At 37.6% G+C, this 18,395-nt stretch overlaps 1 protein-coding gene across 1 annotated transcript; it reads left to right on the top strand.

Moving 5' to 3' along the window:
- The first annotated feature begins 453 nt into the window (after positions 1-453).
- rmdn3 (regulator of microtubule dynamics 3) lies at positions 454-17,152 on the top strand. Its single transcript, XM_007259862.4, has 12 exons — positions 454-1,069; positions 3,593-3,761; positions 4,130-4,270; positions 6,390-6,717; positions 8,402-8,504; positions 8,737-8,797; positions 9,677-9,752; positions 10,852-10,929; positions 11,068-11,166; positions 11,870-11,923; positions 12,115-12,195; positions 13,960-17,152. Exons 1-12 carry the CDS (start codon positions 883-885, stop codon positions 14,029-14,031), a joined length of 1,449 nt encoding a protein of 482 aa, XP_007259924.3. The 5' UTR covers positions 454-882; the 3' UTR covers positions 14,032-17,152.
- The last annotated feature ends 1,243 nt before the right edge of the window (positions 17,153-18,395 follow it).

Raw genomic sequence — 18,395 nt, forward strand, 5'->3', positions numbered from 1 at the left:
AAATGATGCACACACAGGACTTTAGTTTTATATTTCAATAGAAAAAAATGTGGCAATTAATGTAATGATTGCCACATTTGATGATGCGTAAAACAACAATTGTGCCCCTTTTAAAAAGTTGGCTCATTTTAAGAGCTGTTTGAAGTAAAAAAAAAAAAAAAAAGTAATAAACATTTACTGTATTTACTGTTGATTTAAATTTCTGAACAAAGTCGAAACTGTAACTTGTTAAACTCTTTTACCATATAAGGACACCAGGCCCTTGTTAGAGTTGTGGTCTAGACAACCCAAAATGTAATATCCACACATGTGGACGCCAGGTCCTAGAAGGTTAAACATTGATATAAAGTGTACTTTTTACATGAGGTGGACTCCCCCTGTACTCTTTAAACTCCTCCAGTACTCTGGGCGGCGCTGTTCCGCAGCTGTTTGTTTACGCCCGTGTCACAGTTTATGATTTCACCCTGTTTTTCCTCCACAGAGTGGAGTAGTGTCCGCTGTGTCATTAAAAGTGAAAGTGAAGAAGCACGTTTTAGAAGAGACGCTCTTTTAGTTTCGTTTAGGTTTTAGTTTTTCACATCATTCAGTCTTAGCCTTTAGCTGGTTCAGTTCTCTGTAACGTTAGCTGAAACACAGAGTCACTGTAGCACGTGCAGTGCGCGCGCTGACAGGAGCTGTAGCGTAGCAACGGAGCATCTATAGCTACCCAGCTAATGTCAGACAGCTATAGCTGATTCTATCAGATAGATCAATAAATAAAGGTATTCAATCAGCGCTGTGCGGAGGATAAGGATCAGTGAAGCCGGTGGCGGATGACCGAAGAGCAGAGCTCCGTGGTGTTTAGCGGACTGACAGTTCCACGCGAAGCCGAGGTTGGGCGCGATGAGCTCGGCCGGGAGGAGCGGGCTGATCGGGCTGGCTGCCGGGGTCACCCTGAGCACCGGGGTGATCGCCTTCCTCATCATTAGAGAAATGCTGAGGCGGAGAAACCAGCGGCTCTTACTGGAGACCGGCGGCCCGGGGCAGCTCGTGGTGGACGGGCGCCTCCCCTTAACGCAGCACGGCCGAGGTGAGGCTGGAACTGTAACGTTACTGATGATATAGCTGGTTACTAACGTTGGTTAGTTTGCTTAACTAAGCTAACGCTAGCTAGATAGTTAGCTAACTAACAAACCAACTAACCTAGCTTAGCTAACTAAATATACGGCTCTAGAAAAAAAAAAAAAAACAATAATCATGTTTTTCCTTAATTTTACCAAATTGAAAACCTCTGGAATATAATCAATATGAATGATCACAAGCCATCAAACCAAACTAACCAGCTTGAATGTTTGCACCAGGAGTGGCATAAAGTTATCCAAAAGCAGTGTGTAAGACTGGTGGAGGAGAACATGCCAAGATGCATGAAAATGCTGTAATTAAAAACAAGGGTTATTCCACCAAATACCTTTTTTTGTTACTTCAGTCATTTCTCATTTTCTGCAAATAAATGCTCTAAATGACATTTTTTAAATGTTAGAAAATGTTGTCTGTAGTTAGACTAAAACAACAATGTTCATTTTACACAAACATATACCTATAAATAGCAAAATCAGAGAAACCTGTTCAGAAACTAAAGTGATCTCTTTATTTTTTCCAGAGCTTTATATAGCTATAGTTATAGGTCTAAAAGTATTCATGCATCTTTTCTACTGAGTGAACTTACCTACTGTAAATAGATCATACTACATCATCCTGATTTGTGTATTTGTGGTAATTTTCGACCCCCAAAATGGCATAATTCTTATTTGATATAGTTTATGTGTCTAGCTAGTTCTCTGGAGTAAAGGGAATCCATCCAATACCTTCGGGATGAGTTAGAGTGGCAGAACCAGCTTATTACCCTACATCAGTACCAGATCCTGGTACCGAATGCAATCAAATGCCTCACAACTATGTTCCAACATCTAGTGTAAAGTGTTCTGGAACAGTTTAGCAGAAAAAGAAGAGGTGAAGGCTAATAAATCAAATAAAAACACAGGACAGGTCACATTTTCATAATGGGTGTAAGAAAAGTGCTGTAGTGTGCATGTCTGTGTCAGTTAACTGTGCAAAGAATATGTAACTTGAACTGAAGCAGAATACAATCAGATCCCTTAAAACAAACTTCTAGTATGTAGCTAGTGATCCCTGAGTATAGCAAAAAAAGAGAAGGAGTGAAGGCTAATAAATACAGTAAAAACACAGGACAGGTCACATTCTCAGGATATGTGTGAAAATGTGAACAGTGCAGTAGACGTAATGTCTGTGCCAGTTAATTGTGCAAAAAATGAGTAAGCTTTAATTGCAGAAGAATACAATCAAATTCCTCACATCAGTTTCTTCAGCATCTAGTGTTAAACTTTCCCAGAATAATATAATAAAGAAGGAATAGTTGCTAATAAATACTATTAAAGCACAGGACAGGACACAGTTTTAAGATGTGTGTAAGGAAAGAGCAGTAGAATGCGTTTCTGTCTCAGTTAACTGTGCAAATTATATGTAAAGTTGAACTGCAGCACAGCAGAGTGCAAGCGATAGGTAGCCCAATTCAGATAACAGCAGCAAAGCTACAGTATCTAATTGTAGTAACTGTAATAAAAATACAAAGTGAAGCAAATTAGCCCAAGGAGTGACGGCAAGTTATGTAAAAATGAATATAAGTACATGGAAATGTACACATGTACAAACTGGGGGTTTCTAATATATGTGAACCAATTGATGTATCCTGTTATGACTGTTGGACTTGCATTGCAAGTCAAAGCAACAAAATGGTTCTATATTGCCAGTGGGGAATAACCTTCTAGGTGTTTAACATATTAAACGAAATCAGCCTAGTTGAGTTTGGTGTTTGAGTTTTATGGCCTAGGTCTGATGATCAAGGTTTGCCACTGTTAAATACATTGCGCAAAACCATTCGAGGATTTTCCAAAGTAAATTATTGATTTATTATGTAGATTATTGGCCAAAGAAAATTAAAGCTGTCCTCCTAATTGAATGCTTGTTATCAGATTGTGGCATGGTGTAATAATATACTACCACAGTACTTACTGTAATGATACACTATTTCTTTCCTGTATTTCAGCACAGATTATTTCCAAGGAAATACACAGTAGGAAAGCACACAGTACAGGACAGTATATTTGTATTTTGCATATGCTGTTCTCTTATCATTATTTCACACCAAATGCTGATAAAGTGTCCAGAATTAACACTGAGCATGTTGCTTTCGTGCTCATGCTTGCTGAACAGAACCGTCTTAAAAGAAGCAGTATGTGATAGAGACATAATGTCTTTATGGAGTTGACTTTAATAACAAGCATCATCTCAGAAAAGATCATTTGAGTTATCAAGCAAACAAGTTTTAAATTTAATTTAAAAAGAAAGTTTCCCAAATGGCATAAATAAATGTAGATGTGCTCCTGTATGCCAATGTGTTGACTAAGTATTATATTTATAGAATATTCTTTATAACAAATACCAAATATACATTACCACTGTATAAAAAAGAGTTCTGAGATGAGAGTGAGAGAGAAATATAACAAACAGATCAAATGTGTTTGCATGTATTTAGACCCGGCCCTGTTGGCATCTGCCCTGCGTGGTTTGACGCCAGAGCAGCACACTGAGCTGAGGAACACTCTGGATGAGGTGATGATGAGTGTGTCCAGCCTGAGGAACGAAGTGGCTGAGCTCCGATCTGGCCTGAGCGAAATCGCTGGCACCATTATTGAGGATGTTCGGTGAGTGACCAGCTGACCACCGCTTTTAATGGGACAGAGACCACTGGCCACAAGACTGGATGCACTCGATGCAGGTCCTATAATAGCCCATAGTGAAGTTAACTCCCTATACACATCTGTATCTCGTCTCAACTTGTCTGTCGTTGTTGATTAATATATAATGCTAGTTAACACTATGCTAATTGATAGTTGATAGAGTGTAGCCATGTAGACATTTTTTTGCTATGTTAGTCTTGTTGCTTCAGTGTAAAACTAAAAAAGTGGATTTTAGAAAGATTTTTCAAACTGATATTTTAAATGAGAACTCTCTCTCTCTCTCTCTCTATTTCTCTCTCTCTCTCTCTCTCTATTTCTCTCTCTCTGAGCAGTAAAGGAGTGGAGGAGAGTCAGAGGTCACGGCGGCGGCGGCACTTTTTGCCGCGGGAGCGCTCTGACTCCATGAGTTCCAGCTCTATCTATTTCACTGCCAGTACCGGCACAGCCAGTGCTTATGATGACAGTGAGGGAGGGTATGTAACAAAGTCAATCCCTATATGAACGGTGATGGAGGTTGTGTAACACTGTTGGTCTTTATGGTGACAGTGAAGGAGGTTGTTTCTTCTCATTTTCACACCACAGAACGTGTTGTCTTGTAATTGTGAATCATTTAGTGGTTGTGGTTTGAACACTACATTAATAAGCAACATAGGGTCACAAAATACAGATCTTTCATCAGGAGGAACACACACAAACTGATGCAGTGTCGTGCACAAGATATTGGCGGAGCAAACAAACAGTAATTTTATGTTTACTGTATTAAATACTAGGGGTGTCACGATTCTCTAAATCCTCGATTCGATTTCATTTTCGATTTGAGGGTCACGATTCGATTCGATTCTCGATTTTCTTGTTTTTTTTTCTTGTTATTATTTTATGCCTCATAAAATTTAAATAATATATTTATTATTATTATTATTATTATTATTATTATAAATATTATAAATATTATTATTATTTATTAAGATATATATGGTAATGCCATCTAGTGACTTTTTTTGGTAGCAACAGTGTGCACTATTAAAACAAGCAGTTTATCAGAGCTGTGTGTGGATGGCTGGTGAAACTGCTCATTACATGAAGCTGCAGTTCTTCATCCAACCACTAGCAGCAGCAGCACAAGCCCCGCTCTCTTCACTCAGTCACTACTTCAGTACAGCCCAGCCACGGGCTACAGAGCTCAGCCAGTCCGTTTTTACTGTTTCTGTAAACAAATAAAGGTTTTAACCCCACTAACCGGATAATACAGCTCACTACAGTTCATCTTTCAGCCCAAGCAGCTAACAGCAGCAGGTTAGAACAGCCGACACGGAGGCACTGCTCGGATTACATTATAAACAGGTCAGTTAGCGCGCTGCTAACCTCAGGATGTTTATAACTACGGAGTTTAGTGGACACACCACGGCCGCCAGGTAAGTCTTTTAAAGGCTACTGAAGACTATTAAAGGCTATTAGAGTGTAACCCCTGGCTCCCAGGGGTTACAAGAGGTTATTGAAAGCATTATTGGGGGGCAGAAATCAGTACAGGCTGGTTAGATAAGTGATGTGGGTATTGTCTTATAAATATTTACACATAACTTATATCTCTCCTGAAAAGCTTTTATTTTAGTCAGAAACACGCTTGTGTTTACTTTATCTGAGAGAAAGATGTTTTTTTAATTCAATGGAAAGCAACAGGTGTAGTCAATTATAAGTTTAAGATTTTTAATCCACCTCACTGTGATCTATAGTCAGTGTTCTCAAGTCACACTGACACACGCATTTCAGCGAGTTCACACGCTCTCACCTGCGCGCACCCACCCCTCCGTTAGATACAGATACAAAACCTGCGCGCCCAACCCCCGCCCCCCCTCCCCCGTTGGACAGATAAAAACAGTGATCACACTCCCGCCGACTGCGCTCATGCAGTGGCTATCTCTATTTAAATGAATAGGATGCGCTGTGTTGGTGCCGCGCCATTTGCGTAGCGCGGGAGGGATCGTCGATCCTCTTTTTGACTTCGATACTCGAGATCGTGACCTCATTTCGATTCGATTTCGATAAAATATCGAGATCGTGACACCCCTATTAAATACCAATAAAGTAAATGTAGTAGAGCATTTAGCATCACTTATCATGCCTTGTATCAGTTTACTGCCTATTCACAAAAAGTGCTGGTTTCCAGCTGAAAGATAGAAGCTGTACAGGATAGCAGCGTTATCTGAGCTAACTTTGCCATAGGTTTAACATATAATCTTTTTATGTTCTATGTAAAAGTTCAATAGAGAGCTTAATAATCTTACTGAACCTTGTTGTTTTTTAGAGAGTGTCTCTGCCGCTAAGTTAGGAAGGTAGAATATTTATTCATTTATCACTCTCACTACCCTTCTTTGTCTCTCATATATGCACACTCACACTTTTCTTTATGTGTGTTAAAAATAATTAACCTGTTAAAGTTTCCAGATGAATAATATGTGTTAAAGTGTTAACAAAGACACCACTAATTAGTAAGTACAGTTTCATTGTTTTTACTGAGCAAGAATATTTATGTGATGTTAATTGATGTGCAGTGTGTGAATATTTGTTGTAAACTTTTGCTCTTGGTTCTTATAGATATTCTACAGCCTACTCCAATGTTGAGTCGGATTACACAGACAGAGAGACGGATAGAGAGTCAGATAAAGAGGGAGAAGCCGATGAAGATAACGATAACTCGGACGATGATGAGGAAAAGAGCTGTGTTACAGTGCTGACACTCAGACAGGACGACTCTCAGCAAGAGGAAGATGAAGGAGATGATGATTATGTAGAAGAGGTTGCAGTAACGGAGGAGCCGAGCCCTGAACTCGCTCTTCTGCTCACCCACAGTGACCTGCTGCACAATGGAGACTCTGACAAGAAAGCAGAGGGGTTTAATCTACTGAGAGAAAACAAACCTCTGGTGAGGATCAACACACACACACAATCTCACCCTCAATCTCAAACATTCAACCAGACAACACATTGATTTCCCTGGAGCTTCGAGGCTAACGTTGCTAACAAGAGGCAGACTGTAAATTTCACCAGCTAGTATGGTGCATGTCCACATGATCACATGTGCAGAAGACCTTGGGTGTGCTCTGTTAGATTACACACTGCAGTGAGCCAAAGCAACTCCTTCTATAACGGCTCAAAAGAAGACTTCTAATAATGATCTGTACCTTTTCAAAGTGTCTCAGGTCTTCACACCAGCCATTACTTTCATTCCAACACAACACCAACTGTTAGTTATAATCATATTTACATTTAATCCGTTTAGCTGACACTCTTTTCTAGAGCGACTTACATGGTTGTTCCTGTTAAAGAGGTGGGCCAATATAGTGTTGCAAGTCTTGCCCAAGGAATCTTATTGGTGTATCACAGTATAGTCACCCAGACCGGGAATTGATCTCAGTCTCCCACATGATGTGGTAGCTCACAAGCAGCCATTGGTGTTATCCACTGCGCCACACCAGCAGTTAGTATTGTTTTCTTTAGTTGGAAGAATCAGGAATGCTATGGCTTATGTATGCATTTGTATTAGTTAATAGATGGGTGTTTACTGTACTATATATAATTTCTTTCGTTTTTTTGTTTAACGTAATTTAATTGATTAATGAACATTCATTCCAGCATTTTAGATTTGCAACACTTTGCAAAAAAAATATTATAATAAGAAATTTACCATTTTTTAATGAGCTATTTCATCTCACAACACTTAAAAGTTGTTTTGGCACTGAGGATTCCAAATGTAAAAGTGTAAGACTTGGAAACAAACCCAGTGATTTTTTTATTACTTAAAAAATCGTCTGCATTGTAAAAAAAAAAAAAGTCATTGAAACTTTAGTAAATTAAAACGTGTTAAACAAACCAGACTTATGTTTTATATTTATATATTTTAGATTCTTTAAAGTAGGCATCTCTTGCTTAGATGTCAGCTTTGCATCTTGGCATTTTCTCAGTTAGCTATATGAGGTTGAGTCACCTGAATTGGCTTTCAGTTAACAGCTGTGCTGAACTTATTTGAGTAATGTTGTAATGCATATTATGGCAAGGACCATTTAAAAAAAGTAAAGAAAAACATGAAGTGAAGGATTGTGGTGCAGTGCAGTCGCAAAGACCATCAAAAAAGTTATTATGAAACTGGCTCTCATCAGGACCACCAGGAGAAAAGGAAAACCAAGAGTTGCCTCTGTTGCACAGGATAAGTTCATCAGAGTTACCAGCCTCAGAAACAGCAAGTTAACAACACTCTAAATGCTTTAGAGTATTTTGGTTTGTTTAACACTAGTACATTTACTGTATGATTCCTTATGTGTTCCTTCATTGTCTGGATGTATTCATTTATAATGTGGGGAAAAACTAAAACCAGTGAATGAAGGTGTGTCCAAACTTTTGACAGGTCCTGTCTTTGTATATTAATACAGACAATACATCTTTCTCTGTCTGCAGTAAAATAAAAATTAAAGTAAATATGAGAAACACTCCATTTTTGCATTTCCCATACATGCTGTCTGAGCTTTTACTAATGTAAAGTTGTATAACTCTTACTTTAGATATTTTATTAACAATTTCTGTATTTCTGTTCTGTGCGTGTTTATGGTCAGTATGGCAATAGCGTAGAGTTTCTCTGGCGACTGGCTCGAGCCTACAATGACATGTGTGAGCATGTGGCAGATCAGGAGGAGAAGCGGAGCTATGCAGAGCAAGGTGAATGCACACTTTACACAATAACTACACTACACTATTTCAGCATATTCTTTAGCACATTTTACACACATTCAATTATATGTACATTTATTGTACTGTATTGTAGATACAGCAGGAGTTGCACACTCACAACTTTACCCCAACCTGAAAAAAAAAATTCTAGCTTTGTTTTATTTCCACAACATCCTGTTGAAATGCTAAATTACTGTAACAAAAACAATATTGATTGTAGGTCGTGATGAGGCAGAAGCAGCACTTCAGCATAATGGACTTAATGCAGAATGCCATAAATGGTGAGTAAAATGAAACACATACAGGTACTACTACTTACTCTGCATTTACACTGCTCCGTCACGTCAACGCACTGAAAACACTGCCCCCCTTCAGCTAGTTGTATGTAGGTGTTACAAAAGCGTTTCCTGCATTAAATCATTTTGATTAAATTGATGTACATGGTTTTATACAAGCTTTATATCCTGTAAACTAATACATATAAATGTGTATTTATAAATACAAATGTTTGCTTGAGCTTCATTACACTGTCTAGTGAGCATCATATAGTCTAAAAAAGCAAACTTGTACAATTAAATGATATATATATGAATGTTTTTAAAACCTTTTTCCACACTGTATGAGTATATACACTGATAAGAGTCTGTTAATCAGCAGGGATTTAAGATAAAGGAAAGGGAAGCCTGAAAATTGTCTTTTTACGCTTCTCTAACTTGCTTGAAAGTGGAGCTAAAATGTTTTCATACACTGCGCTGAGGACACTTATCAGGCAAACACCTGCTCTCTGATTGGATAGAGTGTTTGAGGGAATTATTTGCATAAAGCTTAATAGGATATATCACTGTGCGTTGTGTAGTGTAAATGCATATATATATATATGCAGATATATATGGTGAATATCACCAGAGCCACAATTTGATCAGTAGGTATCTCGACTAACTGTGGGTCTTTGCTAAAAAATCGACAAAAATGGAGATGTGTATTTTATTGGACAACAGCAAAATAATATTGTCACTTTCTTTAAGAAAAAGAAGAGTAAAGTGAGCAGTTGACCTGAGTTAGCTGCTGTATACTGTTTCCTGATGTAGTGCATTTCCATGTTGTTCATATTATAAATGATGTAAATATCACTCTCTCTCTCTCTCTCTGTCTGTGGTCAGGTTTGCTGTTCTGACTGGTCAGTCATCACAGTATGAAAGCATGCATGGTAAACTGAAAAGCAGCCATATTCTGAAGGTGAGAGGTCTGAATGCATTTCTGTAACTTGTTTGGGGTTGAACAATGAAACTGAAACACCTGTCATTTTAGTGTGGGAGCTTTCATGGCAAAATTGGAGCAGCCTGGTGGCCAATCTTCATTAATTGCACATTGCACCAGTAAGAGCAGAGTGTGAAGTTCAATTAGCAAGTAAGAGCACAAATTATTGCAATGCACACAACATTATGGGTGACATACCAGAGTTTAAAAGAGGACAAATTGTTGGTGCACGTCTTGCTGGAGCATCTGTGATCTGTGATCATTTGTGATGTATCAAGAGCCATGATATCCAGGGTGATGTTACCACTAAGAAGGACCAACCACATCCAACAGGATTAACTGTGGACGCTGTAAGAGGAAGCTGTCTGAAAGGGATGTTCGGGTGCTAACCCGGATTGTGTCCAAAAAACATAAAACCACGGCTGCCCAAATCACGGCAGAATTCAATGTGCACCTCAACTCTCCTGTTTCCACCAGAACTGTCCGTCAGGACAATAAATTATTGTGTGTTTCAGTTTCATTGTCCAACCCCTGTACTTGTGATGGGACTAGTGAGTTTACATATCACCAGGATTGTGAAAGGACATTGATACTTGTAAATTATTGTTAAAAGGCTATGTAACAGAAATGTTAGAGTATAAGGTGCGCATGAGTTACTTATCTGTGAGCCTTGTTTTTGTTCTGATCCTTGGGGGAGTCCGGGCACCATCCAGTGCTTCCACTTATACTGGCCGGTAGGGGTGGGCGATAAGCCCTAAAATAGTATCACGATATTTCATGGTATTTTCGCGATAACGATACTCTTGGTAATATGACAAAACACTGAATTTAAAAATATAAATATTTCAAGAATACACTGCAACAAAATGACAATTAAATTCAATAAATATTATTGATATGATATGGTACACCCCTAACTGTGATATTGAAAAAATACATGAATTGTATCAGTTATGTAACAGAAGTCAATGATCCAGAATGATACTAACAATGCACTCCAAATATCTCCATATATCCAGGATTAAAGTAAAATAAATAATTAATAATTTTTTTTTTATTAACCTGTTTCTTTCTTTAGGAGCATCTAGACAGAGCTCTGTCTCTCCGAGATGACGACCCACTCTGTTACTACCTGCTGGGCCGCTGGTGCTTTGAGGTGAGATCTATAAACTCATATACACCAATTACTCTCACCTGGAGTCACGAGTGCTAACTATACAAGTTTACCTAGGACATGTGTATGTAGCATCAATGTGGAGTGTTTGATATTTTTTTTTTCTGATTAAATCTGTAGATAAGCCGACTGAGCTGGGTGGAGAAAAAAACAGCAGCTGCTCTTTTCGAGACTCTGCCTGACTCCTGTCTGAACGACGCTCTAGAGAATTTCCTTAAGGTGCATTTTAGGCTAAGCATGATTCTGCTTTTCTGTTTCTTTAAAACGGAAATTTTCCTGCCTCCTTATTATAAAGTTTTATTTTATTAGTTAACGTGCAACTTTATAATTGTGTACTTTGATAATTAAATGTATTATCTTATTTCTTTCTTTTGTATTTTTGCCAGTTAGTATACAGCCCTAGAAAAAAGGAACCACTTAAAAATGATGAATTTCTTTGATTTTAGTAAATTGAAAACCTCTGGAATATAATCAAGAGGAAGATGGATGATCACAAGACATCAAACCAAACTGAACTGCTTGAATCTTTGCACCAGGAGTGCAGGCATAAAGTTATCCAAAAGCAGTGTGTAAGACTGGTGCCAACACACCAAGATTAATGAAAACTGTGATAAATAACAGAATTATTCCACCGAATATTGATTTCTGAACTTAAAATTTCTCATTTTCTGCAAATAAATCCTCTAAATAACATTTTTTTTATTTGGAATTTGGGAAAAATGTTGTCTGATGTTCATAGAATAAAACAACAATGTTCATTTTTCTTCAAACATATACTTATAAATAGCAAAATCAGAGAAACTGATTCAAAAACTGAAGTGATCTCTTAAATTTTTCCAGGGGTGTATATATAGATGTATATAATCTGTTTACTTCAATGTGTTTTTGAATGCTGTAATATGCTTTTTATTTGTTTATGAAGGCTGAGGAGCTGAACCCAGGTTTCTCCAAAAACGTGAGATTGTACATTGCGAAGGTAATTCACCCTGGAAACACTGTTTAAAAAAACAACAACAATCTGAAACACATTAACTTAATGCACAATTATCAGTTCTGTCACAGGATGATTTGACACATTCAGACTCAGTGCATGGTGTTACACAAATGAATGTGTTCAAGGTTGTTAGTTGAATGATGGTAACAGTGTTTCTGTGTGTGTGTTTGCAGTGTCATAAGGAGCTTGGGAATCACTCAGAAGCTCGAAACTGGGCCCAGCTAGCTCTGAGCATGCCTAGCAACAGCCTCCAGGTATAACTTCCCTAACCCAAGTTCAGAGAATATTGTGTTTACTTTGGTATTAAAGTGAGAGTTTGTTATAAAATTACATTTTTATATTTTGCCTTTTTACCCTTAAATGTGACTGATCAACAACAAGACATGTTAGTTTATTTTGTTTTACACTGGAACTATGAGGCTCAAACTGATTTGTACCTCTACCCTTTGTTTTCAAGTGCAAATTCAAGAGGAAGTGGTTGAAATCCTCTCCCTAAAAAAATGTAACAACCCTTTAAGAACACGATATGCTGCCAAAATAAGTATTTATATTTAGGGCATCATCATATCTTTTTAAACGGTAGACAATGATAAAACTGTTATTTATAATCATCCACCCAGTGCTGGACAGTAATTCAGTATTACATGTCAGTGTTCTGACATTAATAACGGAAGACCAGAGTAACGTACAGATATAATACACACATTACATATTAAACAGCAGAACCACTCTACTTTATGTAGCCCAGTAGTACCATTCTGTTATCAAAAACAGTGCTTAATTTTCCTCAAAAATACAGTTAGCCATCTCCATACAGCAGCAGTCTGTTAAGCCAGCTAGCATTGGGCAGACAGCTGTATTCCGGTGTTGTGAGTTCAATAAATATGGACCTGGGTAAAATTATAACCATAATACACACATTATACCAAACCACAGGATCTACCTACACTATCCAGCACAAAGACAAAAGACAGTTGTGGCTTTTTTTTTAACTTTACATAGTTCAGCACACAATGTAACAGCTGCAATATTTAAGGAAATTTTGGTAGCTATTGAGGTGTACTACTAGCGATAATACATAAAAAAGGGAAATAATACATACTATATTTAACTTTTTTTTTTTATGTCAAGAGTCAGATACAGGTCTACAGATGCTGTAGCGACACCACTCGCCCAAAACACTGGTTGTAGACGTGATGTATTTTAGAAAACCCCATCTATTATCTGCAGACGATGCTCGGTGTCAGCAGCAGCAGCACAATGCAACCATAGTTGGCCAGTGTCCAGCAGAGTGAAAAGCAAAGCGACATACCACTGGCACTGTGAAAACTTAACATTAAAATCACACTCTTCTCAAACCACATAAAATTGTTCTGTGATACAGGGGTTGGACAATGAAACTGAAACACCTGTCATTTTAGTGTGGGAGGTTTCATAGCTAAATTGGAGCCGCCTGGTGGCCAATCTTCATTAATTGCACGTTGCACCAGTAAGAGCAGAATGTGAAGTTTCAAATAGCAGGGTAAGAGCACAGTTTTGCTTAAAATATTGCAATGTACACAACATTATGGGTGACATACCAGAGTTCAAAAGAGGACAAATTGTTGGTGAACATCTTGCTGGCACATCTGTTACCAAGATAGCAAGTCTTTGTGATGTATCAAGAGCCACGGTATCCAGGGTAATGTCACATACCTCCAAAAAGGACCAACCACATCCAACAGGATTAACTGTGGACGCTGTAAGAGGAAGCTGTCTGAAAGGGATGTTCGGGTGCTAACCTGGATTGTATCCAAAAAACATAAAACCACAGCTGCCCAAATCCCGGCAAAATTCAATGTGCACCACAACTCTCCTATTTCCACCAGAACTGTCTGTCGGGAAAATAAATTCATGTGGTCTAAAACCAGATGTTTCAGCTTCATTGTCCAAACCCTGTACACTTGCTCATGTGGTTTTTGATACTTCTGATGGAATGACATGAGCTACAAACTAATGTGACTCCAATGTGCCCACAGGATTCTGGCGTATCTGCTCTGGAGGCAGAGCTACAGATTTTGATTGACCGCACAGCAGACCTATCGGTGTGAAGCTAGAGATGACTGAGTCGGGGCTTGGGTAAATCTCTTTGATCTGCGGGGTCTGGCATTGCAGGAGTACAACATTCAGCAGCTCGCTCTGTTCTACAGGGCTCATCTGTGAGGAATCCTTCAGGAAGTAATGGTTTCATTTATTGAATGAATTCCTGCATATCTGGGGCATTCTCACAGTCATGACAAATACTGTGAATTAACTGACTAAACCTTCTTGGAGGTGTAAACACCTAGTGGAATTAATTTAAGGAAACCTGAATGATTAAATTGGATTTAATTTAACAGAAAATATTTATACACAGATATTGTATTTAAACCTTACGCTGTGGTAAACATGTGTTAAGAACTATTAAATACTAAGAATTCCATATATTTAGTTTTATCTACATTTTCTTCAGAATGGATGTCTGGAACTACGAGCTCCTCAGCAAAAAAGACCAGTGCGCAGTGTTTAGTGTTTAGATTGGGAGTTATAAGGCTTTTTGGCAGTTTTTGGCTGTAGTTTGAGAAGCTACTGTTGTTTTCCAAGTGTTCTATTCTGAAATAAATGACAACAGTGATTGCTTAGCATTTGTTTCTACTGTAGCTCCTAAATACCAAGTGTCACAAAAGTGAGTACAGCCCTCACATTTCTGCTTTTCATGGAACAAACCATGACAAAGTGAAAAGTAGTCTGTGTGCAGCTTATATAACAGTATAAATTTATTCTTCCCTCAAAATAACTCAAAATACAGCCAATAATTCTAAACAACCTGCAACAAAAGTGAGTACACCCCTTAGTGAAATGTACAGACTTCAGAAGAGTCCTCCTTCTGGGGTGACAGACATCTAGACCAATTTGATGTAGTGTGCAGTGTATGGTCTCTGCAGCAATGCTGACAGCACTCCTGCATCAATCTTTTAAAGACTGCACATGCTCAGCGTCACGTTCAAATGCTCTCAGCTTCTTTAGAAGACCAACGCAAGGTCTGTTCTTTGAAAATGCTGGATGATCTTGGCCACTGTGCTGCAGCTCAGTTTCAGGGTGTTGGCAATATTCTTGTATCCTTTGTCATCTTCATGTAGTGCAACAATTTGTCTTTTGAGATCCTCAGAGAGTTCTTCGCCATGAGGTGCCATGTTGGAACTTTCAGTGACTAGTATGGGAGAGTGTGAGAGCTTTACTACAAAATTTGAACACACCTGCTCCTTATGAACACCTGAGACCTAGTAACACTAACGAGTCACATGATATTATGGGGGGAAAATGACATTTAGGGATAAAGTCTCTTAGGGGTGTACTCACTTTTGTTGCCGGTGGTTTAGACATTAATGGTTGTATATTGAGTTATTTTAAGGGAAGAATAAATTTCAACTGTTATATAAACTGCACACAGACTACTTTTCACTGTGTCAAAGTGTAATTTTGTCAGTGTTGTCCCATGAAAATATATATTTAAATATCTGCAGCAATGTAAGAGTGTACTCACTTTTGTCATTCACTGTTTGCTTGCAATACAAAGTTTCTAGAGACATTCGGGAGACAGAATGTATGTTTTTTTTTTCTTTCCTTTCTTAAAGAAAATGTGTGTTTACCACAGTGTGAGACAAGGGACATTTTCTAAAATTCTGAAATCCAGCTCAGACTGACTTGTATACGTATATAAACAAAATAGAAAAACTAATAATATAATATAGAAACATTGTTTATCTGTGGGATGATTGACTGGGACTGACCCATTAAGTGTTACTGGAAGAGACTTTGTGGTTATGGTCACAAATTCATAATGATCTTTAAACCAGGTCAACAGTGTGTATGCATGTGACCTGAATGCATCATTTGTGTGTCTATCTACGGGTTATTTTCACAAATAAGTTTACAACCGAGTGCAAGTGTTTAGGTACCCTTCCTAACTTCTGATTCTGTGTATAATTGAAATTCGGACTGTACATAAACACAGAGAACACATTTCCGCACAATTACTGTTTATTTAATAAATGCATTACACATTAGGTGATAGTAAAACTATACACTTAGTTTTTCTTCCCTGGTGTGTTACATTTAGTAAATAAACAAAACTATTAACTATTCCAACATGGCATTGAAGCAGGGGTGCAAAAACTTTCACATGTATCTATTGGTCCAAAAGGAAGGTCTCACCCATATCTGGTTAAGTGAGAAGTCCTGCTTGGTAGAAAACTGATGCATCATTCCAAACAAAATGCATCGGTGTTATATCAAAGCCACCACCGTTTGAAAGCTCTAGCTGCTCTTTCCATTATGTGAATAGACCAACAGATACTTTGACAAATTTGTGACCAAAATGAACTTCTATTTATTTAGGAAAGCACAGATATGTTAATTGTACACTTCGATAGAGCATTACTCATGTACTTTAACTTCATAAAGCCCAAAATTCTATTCCCATTAGTATAGTATGATTACTTATCAGTTTGGGTAAAACTGTTATATATAGAACTGGAAGATATATCTTCTTTTATCTGAAGCTGAATATTGATTTACAGCCACAGTGTATTCAGATGCCAATATTCACTTGAAGGGATTATCAGCAAATAATTGAAAACACCAAAATTAAATCTTAAATTGTTGTTTAATTTTCCTGTAAAACATTACAAGGAGTTACAAAGGGTTTTATTACAACAGTGATGTAAAATCTAAATGTAAGGGGAGAGTATCAGTAAATTGTACTGCCCAAAAAAAACTCAATTAAACCCAGAATTCTGAACAGCAGCCGCATACGCATACATCATAGAGCTGTATGATTTCTTTTTGTTCTTTTGTCAGAAATTCTGCAGATCAGCATATTTGATTCGTTAAGGTTTATCCTAATGAACACTGTGTATTTATGTTCAAGTGTAACTTATATCAGGACATCCTGAGATCAGCCTTCAGGCAGTGCTAATGTTAAAGCTCAATTAAAAATTTCCTCAGCTTAATTAATTTACTTTTTAAATAAAATGTATTTATTGTTTTTATTTTAAGTTAAGACATTCCTGCCTGATTGGTTCTAATTGTTTGCTGTTTAGTAATGAGTGTGTGCGTTCAGTTATATACAAACTGTTTTAATGTGCTTTTTCACTTGTTTGCCTCATTAAACATTTTCCAGAATGCCTGAAAGTGCCATCTTGACCAGTGGTCATTCTTATAAACATATGAAATGCAAAATTAATGTTTCATTTAAGACAACATAAACTCAAGTTTACTGGTAAAGCATACATTCTATGCACTGTTATTTCTATGCACCGATCATTAGTTCAGTGATGAGCAGGGGCTCTGCAGCCTGTTTTATTTTTTTCTTATATATGAGCTTGATGTTCAGGATTTAACAGTTTAAAATCTGTAAACCTAAACACTGATTGTTCTGTAGTGTTGTTTGTGCTAAACATATACAGTGCCGTGATTCCTTTTGATGTGTCTTTTAATGATCACCTTCTCACTTATCTGCATTACTAATGCAATTAATTTACTTTAAATGTCTTATAGCTTGCTTTGATGTTTTTATTGACTTTGGAAAGGAGTTAATGTTTCTTTTTTTGACTCGACAAATGAGCAGTCAATAATATTAACACTACTAATAGTTTGCTTTCTACGTAACAATCCGTCTTACAGAAAATATTGAGCTGGGGTTCAGCTCACCAGGAACGGCCTTCAGAAACAGTGTCCGCAAGGAAGCATCAGCTTTGTGTTCCTGAATCAAGTCTTCACAAGAGTAAATGTGTAAATAAAGTAGACAGTGAGGTGGACCCATCCCCAGCAGGTTCACACTGCTCATCTACAAAAGTGTCTCCAGACAAATTTCCACCATCATTATCTTTGTTTCCCTGGCAAAGGAGCAGAAGCACCATCTCCCTCCACCTTTAGCAAGACTCCACTCTCCTAAGTCTCATTGTTGGCAATAGAAATACAAATAAAGTGTCCATTAGATCTTCATTATCTAAACTTCTTACTTGTGAGAAATTAACAGTACAGGAAGTGACATAAAGGGTGCATGTCTGTGTCAGTTACCTGTGCAAACTATGTAAACGTGAACAGAAGCAGAATACAATCAAATACCTCACAACAAGCTTCTAGTATCTAGCTAGTGATCCTAGAAGAGTATAGAAGAAAAAGAAGGGGTAAAGGCTAATAAATGCAATATAAACACAGGGCAGGACACATTTTCACTAGATGTGTGAGAATGTGAAAAGTGCAGTATAGACGGCATGTCTGTGTCAGTTAATTGGGCAAAGAATGTATGAGCTTTAACTACTTTCACTGCAGCAGAATGCAATCAAATTTCTCACATCAGTTTCTTCAGCATCTATTGTTAAACTTTCCCAGAATAATATAATAAAGAAGGAATAGTTGCTAATAAATACTA

This window comes from Astyanax mexicanus, chromosome 1, assembly GCF_023375975.1.
Source record: "Astyanax mexicanus isolate ESR-SI-001 chromosome 1, AstMex3_surface, whole genome shotgun sequence".
Lineage (NCBI taxonomy): Eukaryota > Metazoa > Chordata > Actinopteri > Characiformes > Acestrorhamphidae > Astyanax > Astyanax mexicanus.

Bases quoted from the DNA above. Each gene is read 5' to 3' on its own strand.
- rmdn3 (XM_007259862.4), top strand. From the start codon at position 883: ATGAGCTCGGCCGGGAGGAGCGGGCTGATCGGGCTGGCTGCCGGGGTC. The intron at 1,070-3,592 runs GTGAGGCTGGAA...GCATGTATTTAG, and splicing joins CTTAACGCAGCACGGCCGAG to ACCCGGCCCTGTTGGCATCT. The intron at 8,798-9,676 runs GTGAGTAAAATG...GTCTGTGGTCAG, and splicing joins AATGCAGAATGCCATAAATG to GTTTGCTGTTCTGACTGGTC.